The sequence below is a fragment of the Sus scrofa genome, chromosome 6 (assembly GCF_000003025.6).
Source record: "Sus scrofa isolate TJ Tabasco breed Duroc chromosome 6, Sscrofa11.1, whole genome shotgun sequence".
Taxonomy (NCBI): Eukaryota; Metazoa; Chordata; class Mammalia; order Artiodactyla; family Suidae; genus Sus; species Sus scrofa.
This window is the reverse complement of record NC_010448.4, coordinates 152320742-152338579: the sequence shown is the minus strand read 5'-3', so window position 1 is coordinate 152338579 and position 17838 is coordinate 152320742. Positions and strand designations below refer to the sequence as shown.

The window sequence follows — 17838 nt, the reverse complement described above, 5'->3', positions numbered from 1 at the left end:
GTGGCGCAGAGGTTAATGAATCCGACTAGGAACCATGAGGTTGCGGGTTCGGTCCCTGCCCTTGCTCAGTGGGTTGATGATCTGGCGTTGCCGTGAGCTGTGGTGTAGGTTGAAGACGTGGCTTGGATCCCGCGTTGCTGTGGCTCTGGCGTAGGCCAGTGGCTACAGCTCTGATTCGACCCCTAGCCTGGGAACCTCCATATGCCGTGGGAGTGGCCCAAAGAAATAGCAAAAAAAAAAAAAGACAAAGAAAAAAAAATGAAGGCCATAAAGAAAGACAAAGAAGGACACTATTTAATGGTTAAAGGATCCATTCAAGAAGAGGATATTACAATCATCAATATATATGCCCTTAATATAGGAGCACCCAGGTACCTACAACAACTACTAACAGACATAAAAGGAGAAATTGATGGGAATACAATCATAGTAGAAGACTTTAACACCCCACTCATATCAATGGACAGATCCTCTAGACAGAAGATCAATAAGGCAACAGAGATCTTAAATGACACAATAGAAAAGTTAGACTTCATTGACATTTTAAGGACATTACATCCAAAAAAGTCAGAATATACATTTTCTCAAGTGCACATGGATCATTCTCAAGGACTGACCACATATTGGGGCACAAAACCAACCTCAACAAATTTAAGAATACAGAAATTACTTCAGGCATCTTCTCTGACCACAATGGCATGAAACTAGAAATCAACCACGGGGAAAGTAATGAGAAAAATGGACACTAAACAACTTGTTACCAAAAAACCAATGAGTCAATGAGGAAATCAAGAAGGAAATTAAAAACATACCTAGAGACAAATGACAATGAAAATATAACCATTCAAAATCTATGGGATGCCACAAAAGTAGTGCTCAGAGGGAAATTCATCATGATACAGGCTTTACTCAAAAAAGAAAACAAATCTCAAATCAACAGTTCAACTCACCACCTAAATGAATTAGAAAAAGAAGAACAAACAAAACCTAAAGTCAGCAGAAGGAAGGAAATCATAAAGATCAGAGAAGAAATCAATAAAATAAAGATTCAAAAAACAATAAAAAAATAAAAACAAGAGCTGGTTCTTGAAAGAGTAAACAAAATTAACAACTCTCTGGCCAGACTCACTAAGAAGAGGAGAGAAAAGAAAAACAAATAAACAAAATAAGAAATGAAAAAGGAGAAATCTCAACAGATACTGCAGAAATAAAAAAAAAAACATGAGTATCCTATGAACAATTATATGCCCACAAATTTGACCACCCAGCAGAAATTGACAACTTTCTATAGACTTATAGCCTGCTAAAAGTGAATCAAGAAGAAATAGATCAACTGAACAGACCAATTACTAGAAATGAAATTGAATATGTAGTAAAAACATTCCCTACAAGAAGAGTCCAGGACAGACAGCTTCACAGGCAAATTCTACCAAACATATAAAGAAGAACTTATATCCATTCTCCTTAAACTTTTCTAAAAGGTTGAAGAAGAAACACTCTCAAAGACATTCTATAAAGCCACCATCGCTCTAATACCAAAACCAGAAAAAGACAACTACCAAAAAAGAAAACTATGGGCCAATATCTTTGATGAACATAGACACAAAAATTCTCAACAATTTTTAGCCAAACAAATCCAACAACATATAAAAAAGATCACACACCATGACTAAATGGGATTCATCCCAGGTTTACAGGATGGTGCAACATATGTAAATCAATCAACATCATATACCACATTAACAAAAGAAGAAATGTAAACCACATAAACCACATGGTCATCTCAATAGATGCAAAAAAAGCATTTGACAAGGTCCAACATCCATTCACGATAAAAACTCTTCCCAAAGTGGGTACAGAGGGAACATACTTTAAAATAATAAAATCCATTTATGACAAACCCATAGCCAATATAACACTCAATGGAGAAAAGCTGAAAGCCTTCCCACTAAAATCTGGAACAAGACAAGGATGTCCACTCTCATCCCTTTTATTCAACATAGTATTGGAAGTCCTAGCCACAGCAATCAGACAAACAAAAGACATAAAATTTGTCCAAATAGGAAAAGAAGAGGTAAAATTGTCACTGTATGCAGATAACATGATACTATATACAGAAAACCCTAAGGACTCAACCCAAAAACTACTCAAACTGATCAACAAATTCAGCAAAGTAGCAGGATACAAGATTAACATTCAGAAATCATTTGCATTTCTGTATACTAACAATGAAATATTAGAAAAGAAATATAAAATATAATATCTTTTAAAATTGCACCCCAAAAAATCAAATACCTAAGGATAAATATGACCAAGGAGGTGAAAGACTTATATGCTGAGAACTATAAAACATTTATCAAGGAAATTAAAGAGGATTCAAAGAAATGGGAGGATATTCCATGCTCCTGGGTTTGAATAATTAACATCATAAAAATGGCCATACTACCCAAAGCAATCTGCAGATTCAATGCAATCCCTATCAAATTTTCCATGACATTTTTTCACAGAACTAGAACAATCATCCAAAAATTTATGTGGAACCACAAAAGACCCAGAATTGTCAAAGCAATCCTGAGGAACAAAAACCAAGGAGGAGGCATAACTCTCCCAGACCTCAGGCAATATTACAAAGCCACAGTCATCAAGACAGTGTGGTACTGATACTAAAACAGACATACAGACCAATGAAACAGAAGAGAGAACTCAGAAATAAACTCAGACAACTATGGGCAATTAATTTTCAACAAAGGAGGCAGGAATATAAAATTGGAAAAAGACAGTTTTTTCAGTAAGTGGTGCTGGGAAAACTGGGTAGCAGCATGTAACAATGAAACTGGAACACACCCTCACACCATGCACAAAAATAAACTCAAAATGGCTTAAAGACCTAAACAAAGACAAGACATCATCAAACTCCTAGAAGAGAGCATAGGCAAAACATTTTCTGACATAAACTGTACAAATGTTTTCTTAGTTCAGTCTCCCAAACATCAGAAATAAAAGCAAAAATAAACCAATGGGACCTAATCAAACTGACAAGCTTTTGCACAGAAAAGTAAACCATAAAAAAAGAAAAAGCAACCTACAGAGTGGGAGAAAGTAGTTTCAAACAATGCAGCTGACAAGGGCTTAATCTCTAAATTATACAAACAATTCAAACAACTCAACAGCAAAAAAACAAAAACAAAAACAAAAACAAAAAAACAAAAAAAACAAAAACAACAACAAAAAACCCACCAATCCAACAGCAAAATGGGCAAGAGCCCTGAATAGACATTTCTCCAAAGAACATACACAGATGGCCAACAAGCACATGAAAAAATGTTCAACAACACTAATTATCAGAGAAATGCAAATCAAAACTGCAATGATATACCACCTCACATCAGTCAGAACGGCCATCACTATTAAGTCTACAAATAACAAATGGCGGAGAGGGTGTGGAGAAAAGGGAACCCTCCTGCACTGTTGGTGGGAATGTAAATTGGTACAACCATTATGGAAAACAGTATGGCGGTACCTCAGAAAACTAAATATAGAACTACTGTATGACCCAGCAATCCCACTCCTGGGCATATATCCAGACAAAACTTTCATTCCAAAAGTTAACATGAACCCCTATTTTCATTGCAGTGCTATTCATATAGCCAAGACATGGAAACAACCTAAAAGTCCAACAACAGATGAATGAATTAAGAATACTACTCAGCCATAAAATGAACAAAATAATGCCCTTTGCAGCAACATGGATGAAATTAGAGATTCTCATACTAAGTGAAGTAAGTCAGAAAAAGAAAGTCAAATACCATATGATATCACTTATACCTGGAATCTAATACATGGCACAAATGAAACTTTCCACAGAAAAGAAACTCATGGACTTAGAGAACAGAACTTGTGGTTGCCAAGGGGGAGGGGGAGAGAGTGTGTTGGACTGAGAGTTTGGGATTAGTAGATGCAAACTTTTGCATTTGGAGTGAATAAGCTATGAGACCCTGCTGCATAGCACAGGGAATTATATCTAGTCATTTGTGATAGAATATGATGGAGGATGATATGAGAAAAAGTTTATACACACACACACACACACACATACACACACACACATAAAATATGTATGACTGGGTCACTTTGCTGTATAGCAGAAATTGAAAGAACACTGTAAATCAACTATAATGGAAACAATAAAAAATCATAAAAATTAAAAAAATAAAAAGTCAAACTCATGGTAGCAAACAAACAGAAACCATATCTCATCACTGAGTGATGCAGATACTTATTTATCAAATATCCAGAGTGAGTTCATGCAGGTGACAAGTCCCTGACATTAGTGCTGATGCTGCCAGGTCACTGAGAAGGCCCCTTCAACAGGGAAATGTTGGCACTGAGCTTTTTAGGGGCAGGGTTTTAATGATGGGCTTAGGCCCAGGGAGTGTTGGATAATTAAAGTTACAGCGGCAGCTTTCATAGATCACAGGATATAAAACATACATATGTTACATTAGTCAAGAAACTTACCGTTTTTCTTAAAAACATGTTCTCGAATAGGGACAATGGGGCGATTCATAAAGTTTTGGTCATGATGGACAAGAACTTCTTTGATTAAGGGTAATCCAGTTACAACAACTGAAGGCAAGTCACCGAAATCCAGGCTAAAAAGGTTCCCGTATTTCTTCACAAACTGAAAAATAGTAAAATAGTCACATTTGAATATGCAGAAGTTAGTGTGTCCAGAAATGGATGGTGTGTGTAGCTTGGGTCAGGTGAGGGGAGTATGTGTATATATGTGTGTGTGTTGTGTATGCACCTTGGTCTGATGGGAATGTTTCTACCTGTTTCCATTTCTCCTTCTCTCAACTAGACTTGGGTTGATCCCATTATAGGACATGGACATTCTTTATAAATATTAATTTATATCTTCAACCTCCTTGAATTGAGTGAGCACATACCATGTGTCCTCAGAACCAGGCGTAAAACTATAATTATAATAAAAACAAGGTCTCTAACCTCAAGCATCTTGGAGTCAAGTGAAGGCAGAGAATTCAGCACAAGTGACTCACCAGCAAAGGCTGGGATGTGTTTAGTGAATGGTGGAGGGAGCATGGACTTGTTAGTAAATCATTAGTAAATCATATCTGTTTAACCAGGAGAGGATGTCCCCTTTCTCATCATGTTCTAGGTGACAGAAAATTCACTACGGAGATGAGCACATGGGCTCCAGAGCCATGTGCCTATCTTAACTCCATGGTTGAAGCTCTGAGCTCTTGGGACAGTTGCTTCACTTGTTTTTAGCCTCAGCTCCCCAGCTATAAATTCAGAAAATTTTTCCTTTCACAAAGCTCTCTGTTAGGAAGGATGAGAACAGCAATGTGAAAGGCACTTTGTTTTCTGGTACCTGGCAGACAGCCACTTGAGGCTCTGGGGAATGAATGGGCCCTGTGTGCAAAGGGATGTGGGTGCACTTGCTTATGGTGACAGAGAGGACAGAGCACAAGATGATATGCCTGTGAGGGGCTCTCATGGTCACAGACAACCACATGCATTTGGTGCCATGATAACCACCTTTCATGTTACAGCTCATTAAACTTCCAACTACCCTACAGTAGCAATTATTTTCCTTGTCTTTCAGAAAAGGAAAATGAGTCATAGCATAAGTAACTTAGCCAAGGTAACAAAGCTATTGGGTGTTGGAGGCAATCCAGCAGGCATTAGGTCAGATTTGAGGATAAAGACATGAACCCAAGATGGCACTAGGACCTTAGAGTTCAGTGGATGTGAGAGAGTAAAAGTGAGGATGAGAGAGAGGGACCAGGGAGAGGGGGAGAGAGACAGAGACACAGAAAGAGACAGAGAGAGAGAGAGAGGGAAAGGTAGAGAGAGAGAGAGAGAGGAGTGTATACAAATGTGCAGGGATATACATGGCTAACTTGGGTGGCAGTCAGTGGTCAGTAATCAAAGTCTTCATGACCTGTTTTTTTCAAAAGTGAATACTAAGTGGACCTTGTCTCTGCCTCCAGTCTCCAGGGCTATGTCTAGCTGCAGGCTGTGGTCTCAAACAGAAGCATTCATTTCATTCAGGTGTCTGTGGCTCCTTCCCCGCAACCTCCATGCACTGGTGCTACCTCATGTCAGCTGGAGCCTCCTGGACCCCATCATCCCATCACAGCAAATACCATGGATTTAGTCTCATTCAGTCACTGTACTCCCACATTAAAGCCTAAGCCAGATCTCAATCCTTCCATTGTCCTTTTGGCCCAGAATTTTCCATCAATGTTTGTGCATCACTAAGCACAGTGTATCTTGTCTTGTTATAAAGGCAGAGGCAAGATTCCATCTCAAGCTGGTATGCCTATAAAGTACATGTGTTTGTATGTATTATACCATATATATTGTAAGAAATTAGGAATGGGACTTCATAAATCAAGATTTTTAAATTTCAAGACACCATAAAACTCCTAGAAGAGAATATAAGCAAAACATTCTCTGACATCAACCGTACAAAGGTTTTATTAGGTCAGTGTCCCAAAGCAATAGAAATTAATTATAAATTAAACTGATGGGACCTAAAAGATTTTGCATAGCAAAGAAAACCATAAAAAAAAGACAACCCACAGAATGGGAGAAAATAGTTTCAAATGATGTAACCGACAAGGACTTAATCTCTGAAATGCACAACTCAACAGCAAAAAAACCAACAACCCAGTTGAAAAATGGGAAGAAGACCTAAATAAACATTTCTCCAAAGAAGACATACAGAGGGTACAGGCACATGAAAAAAATGCTCAACAACACTAATTATCAGAGAAATGCAAATCAAAACTAATGATATACCACCTCACACCAGTCAGAATGGCCATCATTATTAAGTCTACAAATAACAAATGGTGGAGAGGGGGTGGAGAAAAGGGAACCCTCCTGCACTGTTGGGAATGTGAATTTGTATAACCACTATGGAAAACAGAATGGAGGTACCTCATAAAATTAACATAGAACTACCATATGACCCAGCCATCCCACTTTTGGGCATATATCCAGACAAAATTTCCATTCCAAAAGTTAAAATGAACCCCTATTTTCATTGCAGCGCTATTCACAATAGGCAAGACAGGGAAACAACCTAAATGTCCAACAACAGATGAAGGTATAAAAAAGTTGTGGTATATAAATATGTATTGTGTATATATATATACATGTATGTGTGTATATATATATATATAAATCAGCCATAAAATGAACAAAATAATGCCCTTTGCAGCAACATGGATGAAACTAGGGATTCTCATACTAAGTGAAGTAAGTCAGAAAAAGAAAGTCAAATACCATATGATATCACTTATACCTGGAATCTAATTCATGGCACAAATGAAACTTTCCACAGAAAAGAAACTCATGGACTTGGAGAACAGAACTTGTGGTTGCCAAGGGGGAGAGGGAAGGGGAGAGGGAGGGACTCAGATGGACTGGGAGTTTGGGGTCAGCAGATGTAAACTTTTGCATTTGGAGTGGATAAGCAATGAAACCCTGCTATATAGCACAGGGAACTATATCTAGTCACTCGTGATGGAACATGATGGAGGATAATGTGAAAAAAAGAATGTATGACTGGGTCAATTTGCTGTACAGCAGAAATTGACAGAACATTGTAAATCAACTGTAATAAAACATTTAAAAAAAATATATTTATAAGAAGAAAATGAATAGCCCAGAGTATAGTGAAGTCTTTTAGCAGAAATGACTACAATAGTGATTCCTAGTTTTTTACACCAATTTTCTTTCTTAAGGAGCATTTATAAGCTGTTACCTATGTATGCTCTGCATAAACTGTTGTAAAAGTTAAAAAAAATAAATTTCATTGTGTTGAATGTGTGGATGAATTTCCTAGGCTTTACAGAAAGGATTTCTTGACTAATTCAGAATAAGCAATGATGATGTGTTTTGGGAATGGCTGAAACTCTCAGGTAAAGGTAAATGACTCCTAACAAGGTATACAAGTCAGAAACAGTTTGTTCTTAGAAAAGACTGAGCACTCTATCAGCAGTTGCTAAAATGAACTTCTGCAGAGTTCCATCCCTGCCAACCCTCAGCCCACATATATTTCTAGTCTGAGAGAACTGGATCAAGCACTTTTATGATATGATCAACTGTGTGAACATGGGTCAGTCACATGACCTCCTGCAGCCCTGGTATGACAATGGTTCTGTCCAGCAATTCTTAAGCCCCATACCAGTCACTGTGCCAGCTGCTTTCATGGAGGTAAATGGATGACCCACAGTCATCTCAGAAGACTTTTCAACGTAAAACAATGAAATAATGTAAAGGAACAAAAGGGGTTAAAAATAAGGTGGTTCAAGTAGCTAGAAAAGGCTTAATGTCAGAATTGAAAATAGATAAATAAAGAGAAAATGATTAATATGGGAGTTATCAATGGCAAATAAAAGCAGTAGAAGATAGGAAATTAAATATGAAGCATTAAAATTCCAAATGTGGCATTAAGCACTTAAATGACAAAATATAGCAAATAAATGTTGAGAATAAAAAAAAAATTAGAAGTGGAGAATTAGGGAGACAAGAAATTGAACCACAAGATACAACGTTGCTGGAGATTCTAGTTAATCTAAATTCTTACACTCAAAACCCAACAGAACAAAGACGTAAAAAGAGAAAAAGGAAAAAAGTCACTTTGTACCAATTCTTGCTCCCACTAGTAGCAGGTAAGGTCTATTCCTCTGAACACTCACCAGCACTGAGAGGTAGGGGTGTGGGGGTGTGTGTGTGTGTATGTGTGTGTGTGTGTGTGTGTGGGGTGAGGGTTTAGGAGTTCCTGTTGTGCCTCAGTTGAGGATGCAGGTTCGATTCCCAGCCTCTCTCAGTGGGTTAAGGATCCAGCATTATCACAGGCTTTGGCGTAGGTCACAGACGTGGCTCGGATCCTGTGTTAATGTGGCTGTGGTGTAGGCCCCAGCATTATCACAGGCTTTGGCGTAGGTCACAGACGTGGCTCGGATCCTGTGTTAATGTGGCTGTGGTGTAGGCCCCAGCTGCAGCTCCAATTCAACCCCTAGCCTGGGAACTTCCATATGCCACAGATGTGGCTTTAAAATGAAAAAAAAAAAAATTGTCTTAATGTGTTTGTATTGCTTTTATAGTTAAAAAGTGTTTCTATCCACTAAAGCACAAAAAAGAAACCTATGTACAAAAGTTCATAACAGAGGTTCTTACCCTTTTTTTTTGAGTCACAGAACTCTTTGAAAATCTTGAGTCTGTCATGAATCTACTCTGTGAGAAAATTCTTTACCGTGAATACAGTTATACAAACATGCAGTTTCAGGGGTTCACCAGTGCCCTGGGGCCCATGAACTCCTGCTAAGATTCCTGGTTTCACAGTTAGTCCTTTCCTGGGATTATGCTACGTTTCTGAGAACGGTCTGTAGAAATCAAATTCTAATTCAAACCAACAAATCTTTATGAAATACTTCAAAGCTACCAGGCACCTTGTGACATTGCTATGTCATATGTGGAGGCCGTACACAGATCAATATGCTATGGCATTTTCCTAAAGTGCCCAAGATTCTATCATGGTGGAAGATGATATACGTTAGAATGCTAGAGAGAGGGATGATACTGTTGAAAAAAGAGATGAAGTTCCACTCCAGAAATGGAAGAAAACTTCTAAAAGGAGATGGTATTTGGACTAAATCTTAAATGAAATTCAGGGTTCCATCATAGAACATGTAGTGTGAAGGCAAAGACTAGGCTGACTAGTGTTCTTTAAAGAGCACTAATCCTGTGCTAGGTCAAAGCCAGATGCTGGGGGTACAAGTACATAAGTTTAAGTGTTTGGCCATCTAAAGGCTAGGTAATCAGTTCTCATTATTACCATTCTCTGTTATCAAGATGGGGAAATTTTAGGAAGCACATAAGGGGACCCCGAGTCTAGGATAAGTTCTTGGAAAAAAAAAATCTCTTATTTGTGTAGAGGGATTGGAGACAAGACTGAATAGCTATGACCATTATGAGCTAGACCAACGATGCTTTAATGTCAAGTGAAATATTTTAGAAACGTCAATAAGAGAGGTAATACAAGTGAGGGCTTCAGAACTTGGATTTTGATGTCATACAAATCTGTTTGTATCCAGCTTCTGCTTGTTACTTTCTTTGTGATTTTTGGTCAGGTTATTTAACTTCTCTGTGTCTCAGTTTCCAAATCTGTAAAATGGGGGATAGTAATAGTTGCCATATTTAGAAACTGTGGTGCTAGGTAACCGTAATACTAAAAGTAATAATAAAACTCTCTATTGCTATTGATATATTTGGGAGTGTATTTTAGCAGAAGGACTCTAGTAAGCTATGGACAAAGGAAGGGAGTGGCAGTGACCAGGGAGTGAACTGATAAAGCCCATGCAGCAGTCAGGCCAGACAAGTGATGCCTGGTGTGAAACCAACCGACCACTGGCTTCCCTTGAGTTTGTTACTGTAACCTTTTGAAGAAAGGGTGAAAGTGGTAGATATAGAACAAAGCATTAATTATGTGCCAGGCACCCTGGCAGTAAACTGATGTTAATGAGATTATTTGATTCATATAATAATCCTATAATGTGTTCCCAGTTTTCAGAAAAAGATTCCCAGATATATAGCACATAGTTAGTGGCATAAGGTAGGGCTCTTTCTAACTCTCTCGGTATGTCTCATCCTTTAATGAAAGCATGAAGATATTCTCTCTCTCTCTCTCCTTCTGCGTGATGGCGCTCCCTAAGGATTAGCTGGCCACATGACCTTCCAATCAGAAATCCTATTTCCCAGCTTCTCCAGGTGTGGCAAAGGGGCCATGAGTAGTGGTGATTGTGCATCCACTGGGCCATGATATGAGAGTTACTTCTCACCACCTCCCACTTTCTCCTTTTCATGGACCAGAACTTACACATGATCATGCTTTAGGATCAGAACAACAAAATAGAAGGAACTGGGGTTTTTGGATGACTCTGTGGTAGAAAGCAGCCTCCCTATGCTAGAATTTCTGCCTAAATCTTAACTCACTTGTGAAAGAGAAATGAATTTCAGTCTCTTCTTACATCACTGTATTTTGGGGCCTTTTTGTTTCTAGCAGTTCAATGAATATCCTGACTAATACATTTATCCACCTTATCTACCATTTCCCCACCTAAGTCAAATAAGAGCTTCTCTTATTTAAGTACATACTCCTATAATAAGCCACATAGCTAATGTAGAGAAAGTTTAGAAAATGGAGTTAAAACAACAAAGGTTCTTATCATGCCATACAAACAGGCCAGTTTCTTTACTGACCTTTCACTGTGTTTTAACTCATTCCACTTTCCCCCATTTAAAAATCTCCAGGAGGTTATTCCATGTAGCCACTTGCCTAATGTATTCAAGTTCAGCCACATTTGTCTCAACATTCTACACAAGGTTACCTCCAGGGTTTCCCATTCACGGTGATCCTATCGTCATTTCATTTAGTTACCAGAATTTTATATCACACATTCATCATACACAGTCTTCTACTGCAACTGTCACATGATAAGCAATTCATAAATACCTGCTGAGCTCATGAATAAAGGCATTATGCTCTAACTATATCATGAAAAGTCAGGTAGCTTAAGTAGAGAATCGGTATAAGAGTCAAACAGTCCTGGGTTCCAGTCATTGTTTGTTCATTATCTATGATGAATAACTTGGGCAAATCATTTTACTGTTTTCAACCAGCTTTTTTAGTAGTCACATGGAAACAACATCTTAAGATTCCCAACTTGTGTGTCTTTTGTGAATATTAAATGAAAATTAACATACATCCATACACAAGACCTAGCAAATAGTTGGTATTAATGTATCCAAATTGCTAGAATATAAATTTAATTGCAGCTAAATCACACCATTTGCTTTATGACCAACAATATTTAAATGCAAACTTATACAAAATAAAACATAACAGTTCTGATGAATGATCAGTGGGCCAGGGATAGGACCCTAGCCTCAGTTTCATCCCTGGCCAGTTTTATACATTAGGCAAATCATTTAACTGTTCTAGTTACATCTAAGTTAATGGTAAAACAAGGGTACAGGTGAAGTTTCCTTTTTTTAATTTTATTTTTTAATTTTTTGGCCACATCCATTGCATGCAGAAGTTCCCTGATCAGGAATCAGACTGCACCACAGTAGTGACCCAGGCCAAGGCAATGACAATGCCACATCCTTAATTCGCTGTGCCAGCAGGAAACTTCTAGATCAAGTTTCTGTTTCCAGATAAGAATGAGGAACAGCATTTTATTTTATTCCTAATACTGGTCATAATACTAATTGGCACAGACCAAAAAATAATTCCATACAATCCTATTCTCTCTAGCCAAAGGACTAGATAAAGGATGGCCACCAGTCCAGAACCTTTCATTCTCTTTGTCTTCCTGTTCTGGAGACAAACACCACGAAAAAGATGTGACCCTTATCCACATTAATGGGTGCCTATGGCACTGGATGATACGGCTAGAAACCTGTCTTCACCTGACCCCTGAAACAAATAGGTGATGCCCCTCCCTTGCTGAGTCTGAGAGCTGAATTGTGACTATCACCGCTGATCTAAACTATAGGGACTTCTTGGAGAAGTTGGTGGGCAAAATTATGATTTCTAACACTCTACAGCAACAAGAAGGTACCCCTTCCTCACAGAGATGATATGGTTAGATCTCTGACTTCCTTCCCCCTCTGTAGTAAGGAAGAGGCTGTGCTACTCAGAGGGGCTCCAGGCTTTCGTCCTCATCCTCATTCTCTCCAGCCTGCATGGATAAGAATGTGGGGTGGAGTCCAGTGGGGGTGGACAACATGTAAGTGGGTAGACCAAAATAGCACTGCAGGGGCTTTGTAACCTAAACCGACGTCTGATCCATAATCCACAAAACTGAGGATTCTGAGCATAAGCAAGGTGACTATGTGCCAAAATAAACATTTTACATAGAGCCCAGAGACATATAACAAAATAAGCAAAATGTCCAGAATAAAGTTTAAAATTACTTGTTACCAAGAACCAAGGAAATACCAAATTGAATGAGTTGAAACCAATACTGAGATGATAGAAATGTTGGAATTATCAGATGAAGATTTTAAAGCAGCTAATGAAAATGTTTCAAAAAAAATTACCTTCTCAAATTTTTAAAAAAAAATAGAAACTCTTAACAAAGACATAGAAAATATATAAAAGAACCAAAGAGAAAATTTAGAACTAAAAAATACAATAACCTAAACAAAAAAAACTCAGTAGAGAAACACAATGGCAGAGTGTTAATGAGGTTAATGACACAGAGGATTCAGTGAAACTGAAGATAGATTGTATTGATAGAAAGTATCCAACCTATCCAACCTGACCAACATGTAGGAAATAGACTGAAAAAAGAATAAAAACTAAAAAACAAAACAAAACAAAAAACCCTAAAAAAACCAAAACAAAACAAAAAGGGAGTACATGTTGTTTCTCAGAGGGTTAAGAACCCACTATTGTCGCTATAAGGATGAGGGTTTGATCCCTGGCCTCATAGGTACAGATGTGGCTCAAATCCTATACTGCCATGGCTGAGGCATAGGCCTCAGCTGCAGCTCCAATTTGACCCCTAACTTGGGAATTCCATATGCTGCAGGTGTGGCCATAAAAAGAAAAAAACAAAAAAAACAGCTTCAGGGATCTATGTTGGAGTAACAAAAGATGTATCATTTGTGCCATCAGTGCCCAAGAATACCAGAAAGAAAGGAAAAAACAAAAACAAAAATGAGACAAAACAAAAACCCATGGACTTGAAATAAATATTTAAGAAATAATAGCTGAAAAATTCTAAACTTGATATCAGAAAAAACTACAGATCCAAGAAGTTGTGAGTGAACCCAATAAATCCAAAGAACTCAACACCAAGACATATCATAATCAAATCTCTGAAATCTAAAAAAAAAGAACACTTCATAAAAGCATGCAGAGGAAAACAACACATGGGGAACACAGTTCAAATTACCCAGATTTCTCATCAGAAGCTAGGGAGGCAAGAAAGAAGCAGCACACTATTTTCAAGAGATTAATAAAATAAACTGTCAACCTAGAATTCAATATCTAATGATAATGAAGGTGAAATAAAGACACTCTTAGATGAAGGAAAGCTAAGAGAATTTTTGTGCGAGCAGACTAGTTCTAAAGAGTGGCTAAAGAAATAACCAACTTTCTTTAACCAGGAAAGGAAGAGAAATAGAAAGGGTAAATAAATGGGTAAATATAGTAAACTATCTTCCTCTTCTTGAATTTTAAAATTGTGTTTTACAGTTAAAAGCAAAATGATAATACTGTTTGATGTGGTGCTCAATGTATGTACAGATAATATTTAAGACAATTTATATTTTACAAAGTGAGGAAAGTAAAAGGATCTAGGAAGTTTTAAGGTGTTTATGTTCCACCTGAAGTGGTAAATCCTTACTGCAATAAACTATGTATGCATAGCATGTAATATTATAACAACCACTTAAAAAATAATATAGAGAGATATACTCAAAAACATGATAGATAAATTAAAATGAAATCCTCAAAAAATGTTCAAATGACTCATAGGAAGAAAGGAAATGAGAAACAGAGGAATAAAAAACAAAGTTAAAATTAGAAAATAAATAATAAAAGACAGATTTCTGTGTTAAAATATCAATAATTACATTAAATATAAATAATCTAAATTGACCAATTAAAAGAGATTGGCAGAATAAAAAAATGACTGACCTATATGCTATCTACAAGAAACTCATTTCAGACATAATAATGTAAGTAGATTAAAAGTGAAAGAATGGAGAAGTTCCCGTTGTGGTACAGCAGAAATGAATTCGACTAGGAATCATGAGGTTGTGGGTTCAATCCCTGGTCTCGCTCAGTGGGTTAAGGATCCCGTGTTGCCCTGAGCTGTGGTGTAGGTTGCAGATGTGGCCCAGATTCTGCATTACTGTGGCTGTGGTGTAGGCCGGTGGCTATAGCTCCAATTTGACCCCTAGCCTGGGAACCTCCATAAACCATGGGTGCGGCCCTAAAAAAGAGAAAAAAAAAAAAAAGTGAAAGAATGGAGAAGCATATACTAGGCAAACACAAAAAAACAGATGGTGTGGCTACATTACATCAGACAAAGTAAAGCTCAGGCAAAGAAAATTAACAAATATAAAAAGGGACATTACATAATCATTCAAGAGCCAATTCACCTAGATGACAATTTAAATGTATATGCACCATATAAAAGAGCTTCCAAATACATTACTGGAAACTACCAGAACTGATTAGAGACATAGACAAACCTGTAGTTACAACTGTAGACTTTAACATGCTTCTCCTAGTACAGGTACCATCAGTAGATAGGAAGTCAACAAGGGTACCAAAGAAATAAAGAACACAGTCATCTAAGTATATTCAGCTGACACACAGTAAAGAACATGCCACCCAACAGCAGCATAATACATTTTTTCCCAAGTATCATGGCGCTGTATATTGGATCGTAAAAACTAACATTTTTTAAAAATTGAAATCATACAAAATATGTCCTCTGGCTATAATGGACTCAAATCAGAAATCATTAGCAGAAAGAAAACAGGAAAATCTCCCAATACTAGGAAATTAAACAACACATTTATTAAACGAGGGTACAGGTTTAGGAGTTTAGTTTAAAATTCTGTAGACTGATCCTGTCACTTAGTGGTACCAGTTGGGTGTTTCTCCAAGAAAGTGAAAAAATCTTCTCCATCTGAACTTGAATATCTATTACAGGCTTGTGTTCAAAGTGCTTCAGACACTTTGAAGGGAAAGGAGAGCTAATAATTGTTGGGTACCTACAATAAGCTGTATTAATATTGTCCATTCACTGTTTTATTTCATCTTCACAACAGCCTCTCTCAGTGCTATCAGCAAGGTACCTGTGCTGAGAGGCAGTGAAGAAGCTGAAGATTCCTGTGAATGTGTTGGGAGGTGGGGGGTGGGGGTGGGGGTGGATTTTAAAGAAATTCAGAGCGACCACAGTTAGGGAGCCCTGATGGGTGAGGGTTATAAAGAATATTGTAAGGAACTATGATAAAAGTTCCAAGTGGCTGCCTAAGGAGTCTGCACTCTGGAGTCAGCCGGAAAGTACCAAGAAAATCTAAGAATGATATTTAAAAATAATTACTTTAGTGAGACTGGATTGCATCCTATAAATAGGATGTCCCAAATATAGCTAACAAGAGTCGCAATTAATTGACTTAAAATATAGCACCTGGCACGCTTAAATAATAAACACTTAACAATACTTCACCCCTAGATAGAGCAGGTGGAATTATGCCAGTTGACGGCAAGAAGAGCCAGGCTCAAAGCGGGAGGTACCAAGATGCCCGCTTTAGCCTCAGAGCTCCCCCATCCTCCCGCCCTCAGTACCCAGAATGGCCTTTGTCCTTCAAGTCAGGGTCAGGACCCGGCCGGACACCTTCGTCCGCTCCTACCCGCTGAAGTGAAAGGTGCCCCTTCTCAAAGTCCAGATGGAAGAAGTTGCCTACGAAGGGCAGAGACAGGGGCCCAGGCGGATAGTTCTTTGGGCGCCGCCTTTTGAGGAAATCAGCAAAGATGAGAACAGCGACGGCACTCAGCAGGAAAGTAAGGGGATGGAGCGCGGTGCAGAGAACCTCCGCCAGGGAGCCCATCGGTGCAAGCATGGCTGCAACGTACGCTTGCTCTTCCGCGGTCTGGACCAACTAAGGTCCGGGTGGCTCTCTGACTCGGAGCTGCCAGCCCCGCCCACCTTCACAGCGGGGCACCTCCCAACAGCCAGGCCTCGCCCCGCCCTTCCCACCGCCCTTTCGTCGCACCCCTCCCCTGGCGCGCCTGGCTCCCAGTGTCACCCCGTCCGCGGGACTGGTTCGGGCTCTTTTCTAGGTCCCGCCTCCTGCCACCCACTCAGTGTGCCCTGCCAAGTTCTCCCCTCTCCCCGGTACCTACCCTGCCCGCCTGCTTCCCACCTGTTGCTTGGAGCCAGATTCCCGGGAGAACAGGCAAGGGTGTTGGAAGAGGCCCCAGCTAGGAGAATTTTTATTAGCTGTTTAGAAAGCCCATCCCTTCGTAACACCCTGGGGGCTCTAGGTTTATCACTTCATTGAGTCTCTGAGAGGGCTGCGACTCCTGCGCTTCCTGTTTTTCAGTCACTTTCTCACCAGAGGATTGGAACTGTTCCTGGTAAACAATCAGGACAAAAGCAGCACCTGACATTTCTTGGGCTCTTACTCGAATCCAGGGATCACGGTCATCTCTTTACATAGATTGCTTTATTGTTGGAAAATTACGCAGAGCTTATCTTCATTCCATCCTGCAATTGCGGAAACTAAGACGGAGGTAAAATAAACAAATACGCAGTGAATAAATGAATCCACTGGTCTGCAACACTTTGAAAGGAGGCCCCGTATTTGTAACTGCTTTGAAGGTGAAGAAGCATTACATCAAATCTCCTAGCACTGATGCTAGTTTTAAATAGATGCTTAAATGAAGGTATGTCCTTGTCTTAAGTCATGTCCTTTTTGTTTTGCCTCGTGAGATTCCTCCCCTGAAGCCTCAAGACAGTGTAGGACTCCAGGTTCCAATCTTTCATGCTATGCTGTGTGCCTACCTGTGTCTCACCATTTGTGAGACACTGGAAGCATGAAGCATAGTTCTGAATAGTATGGCACATGCTCAGATACACAGCATGTATATAGACAGACAGTCATTTAAAAAAAAAAAAAAGAACGAAAATAAATAAAGCAGCATTGAAGTTTCTTCTGTCTTCCAAAGTCCAGAGGAAGCTACCAGAGTTTAGTTTTTAATCCTTC

General features: G+C 38.8%; 1 protein-coding gene across 1 annotated transcript in view; it reads right to left on the bottom strand.

The window, feature by feature from the left end:
• Positions 1–16764, bottom strand: part of LOC110261221 (cytochrome P450 2J2-like) — a 36364-nt gene extending 19600 nt beyond the window's left edge. Inside the window, exons 1-2 of the mRNA XM_021096564.1 lie at positions 16483–16764; positions 4519–4681 (exon numbers count right to left, since the gene is read on the bottom strand). Of these exons, the coding sequence (XP_020952223.1) occupies positions 4519–4681; positions 16483–16692 (373 nt within the window). The 5' untranslated portion in view covers positions 16693–16764. The remainder of the gene's footprint in view (positions 1–4518; positions 4682–16482) is intronic.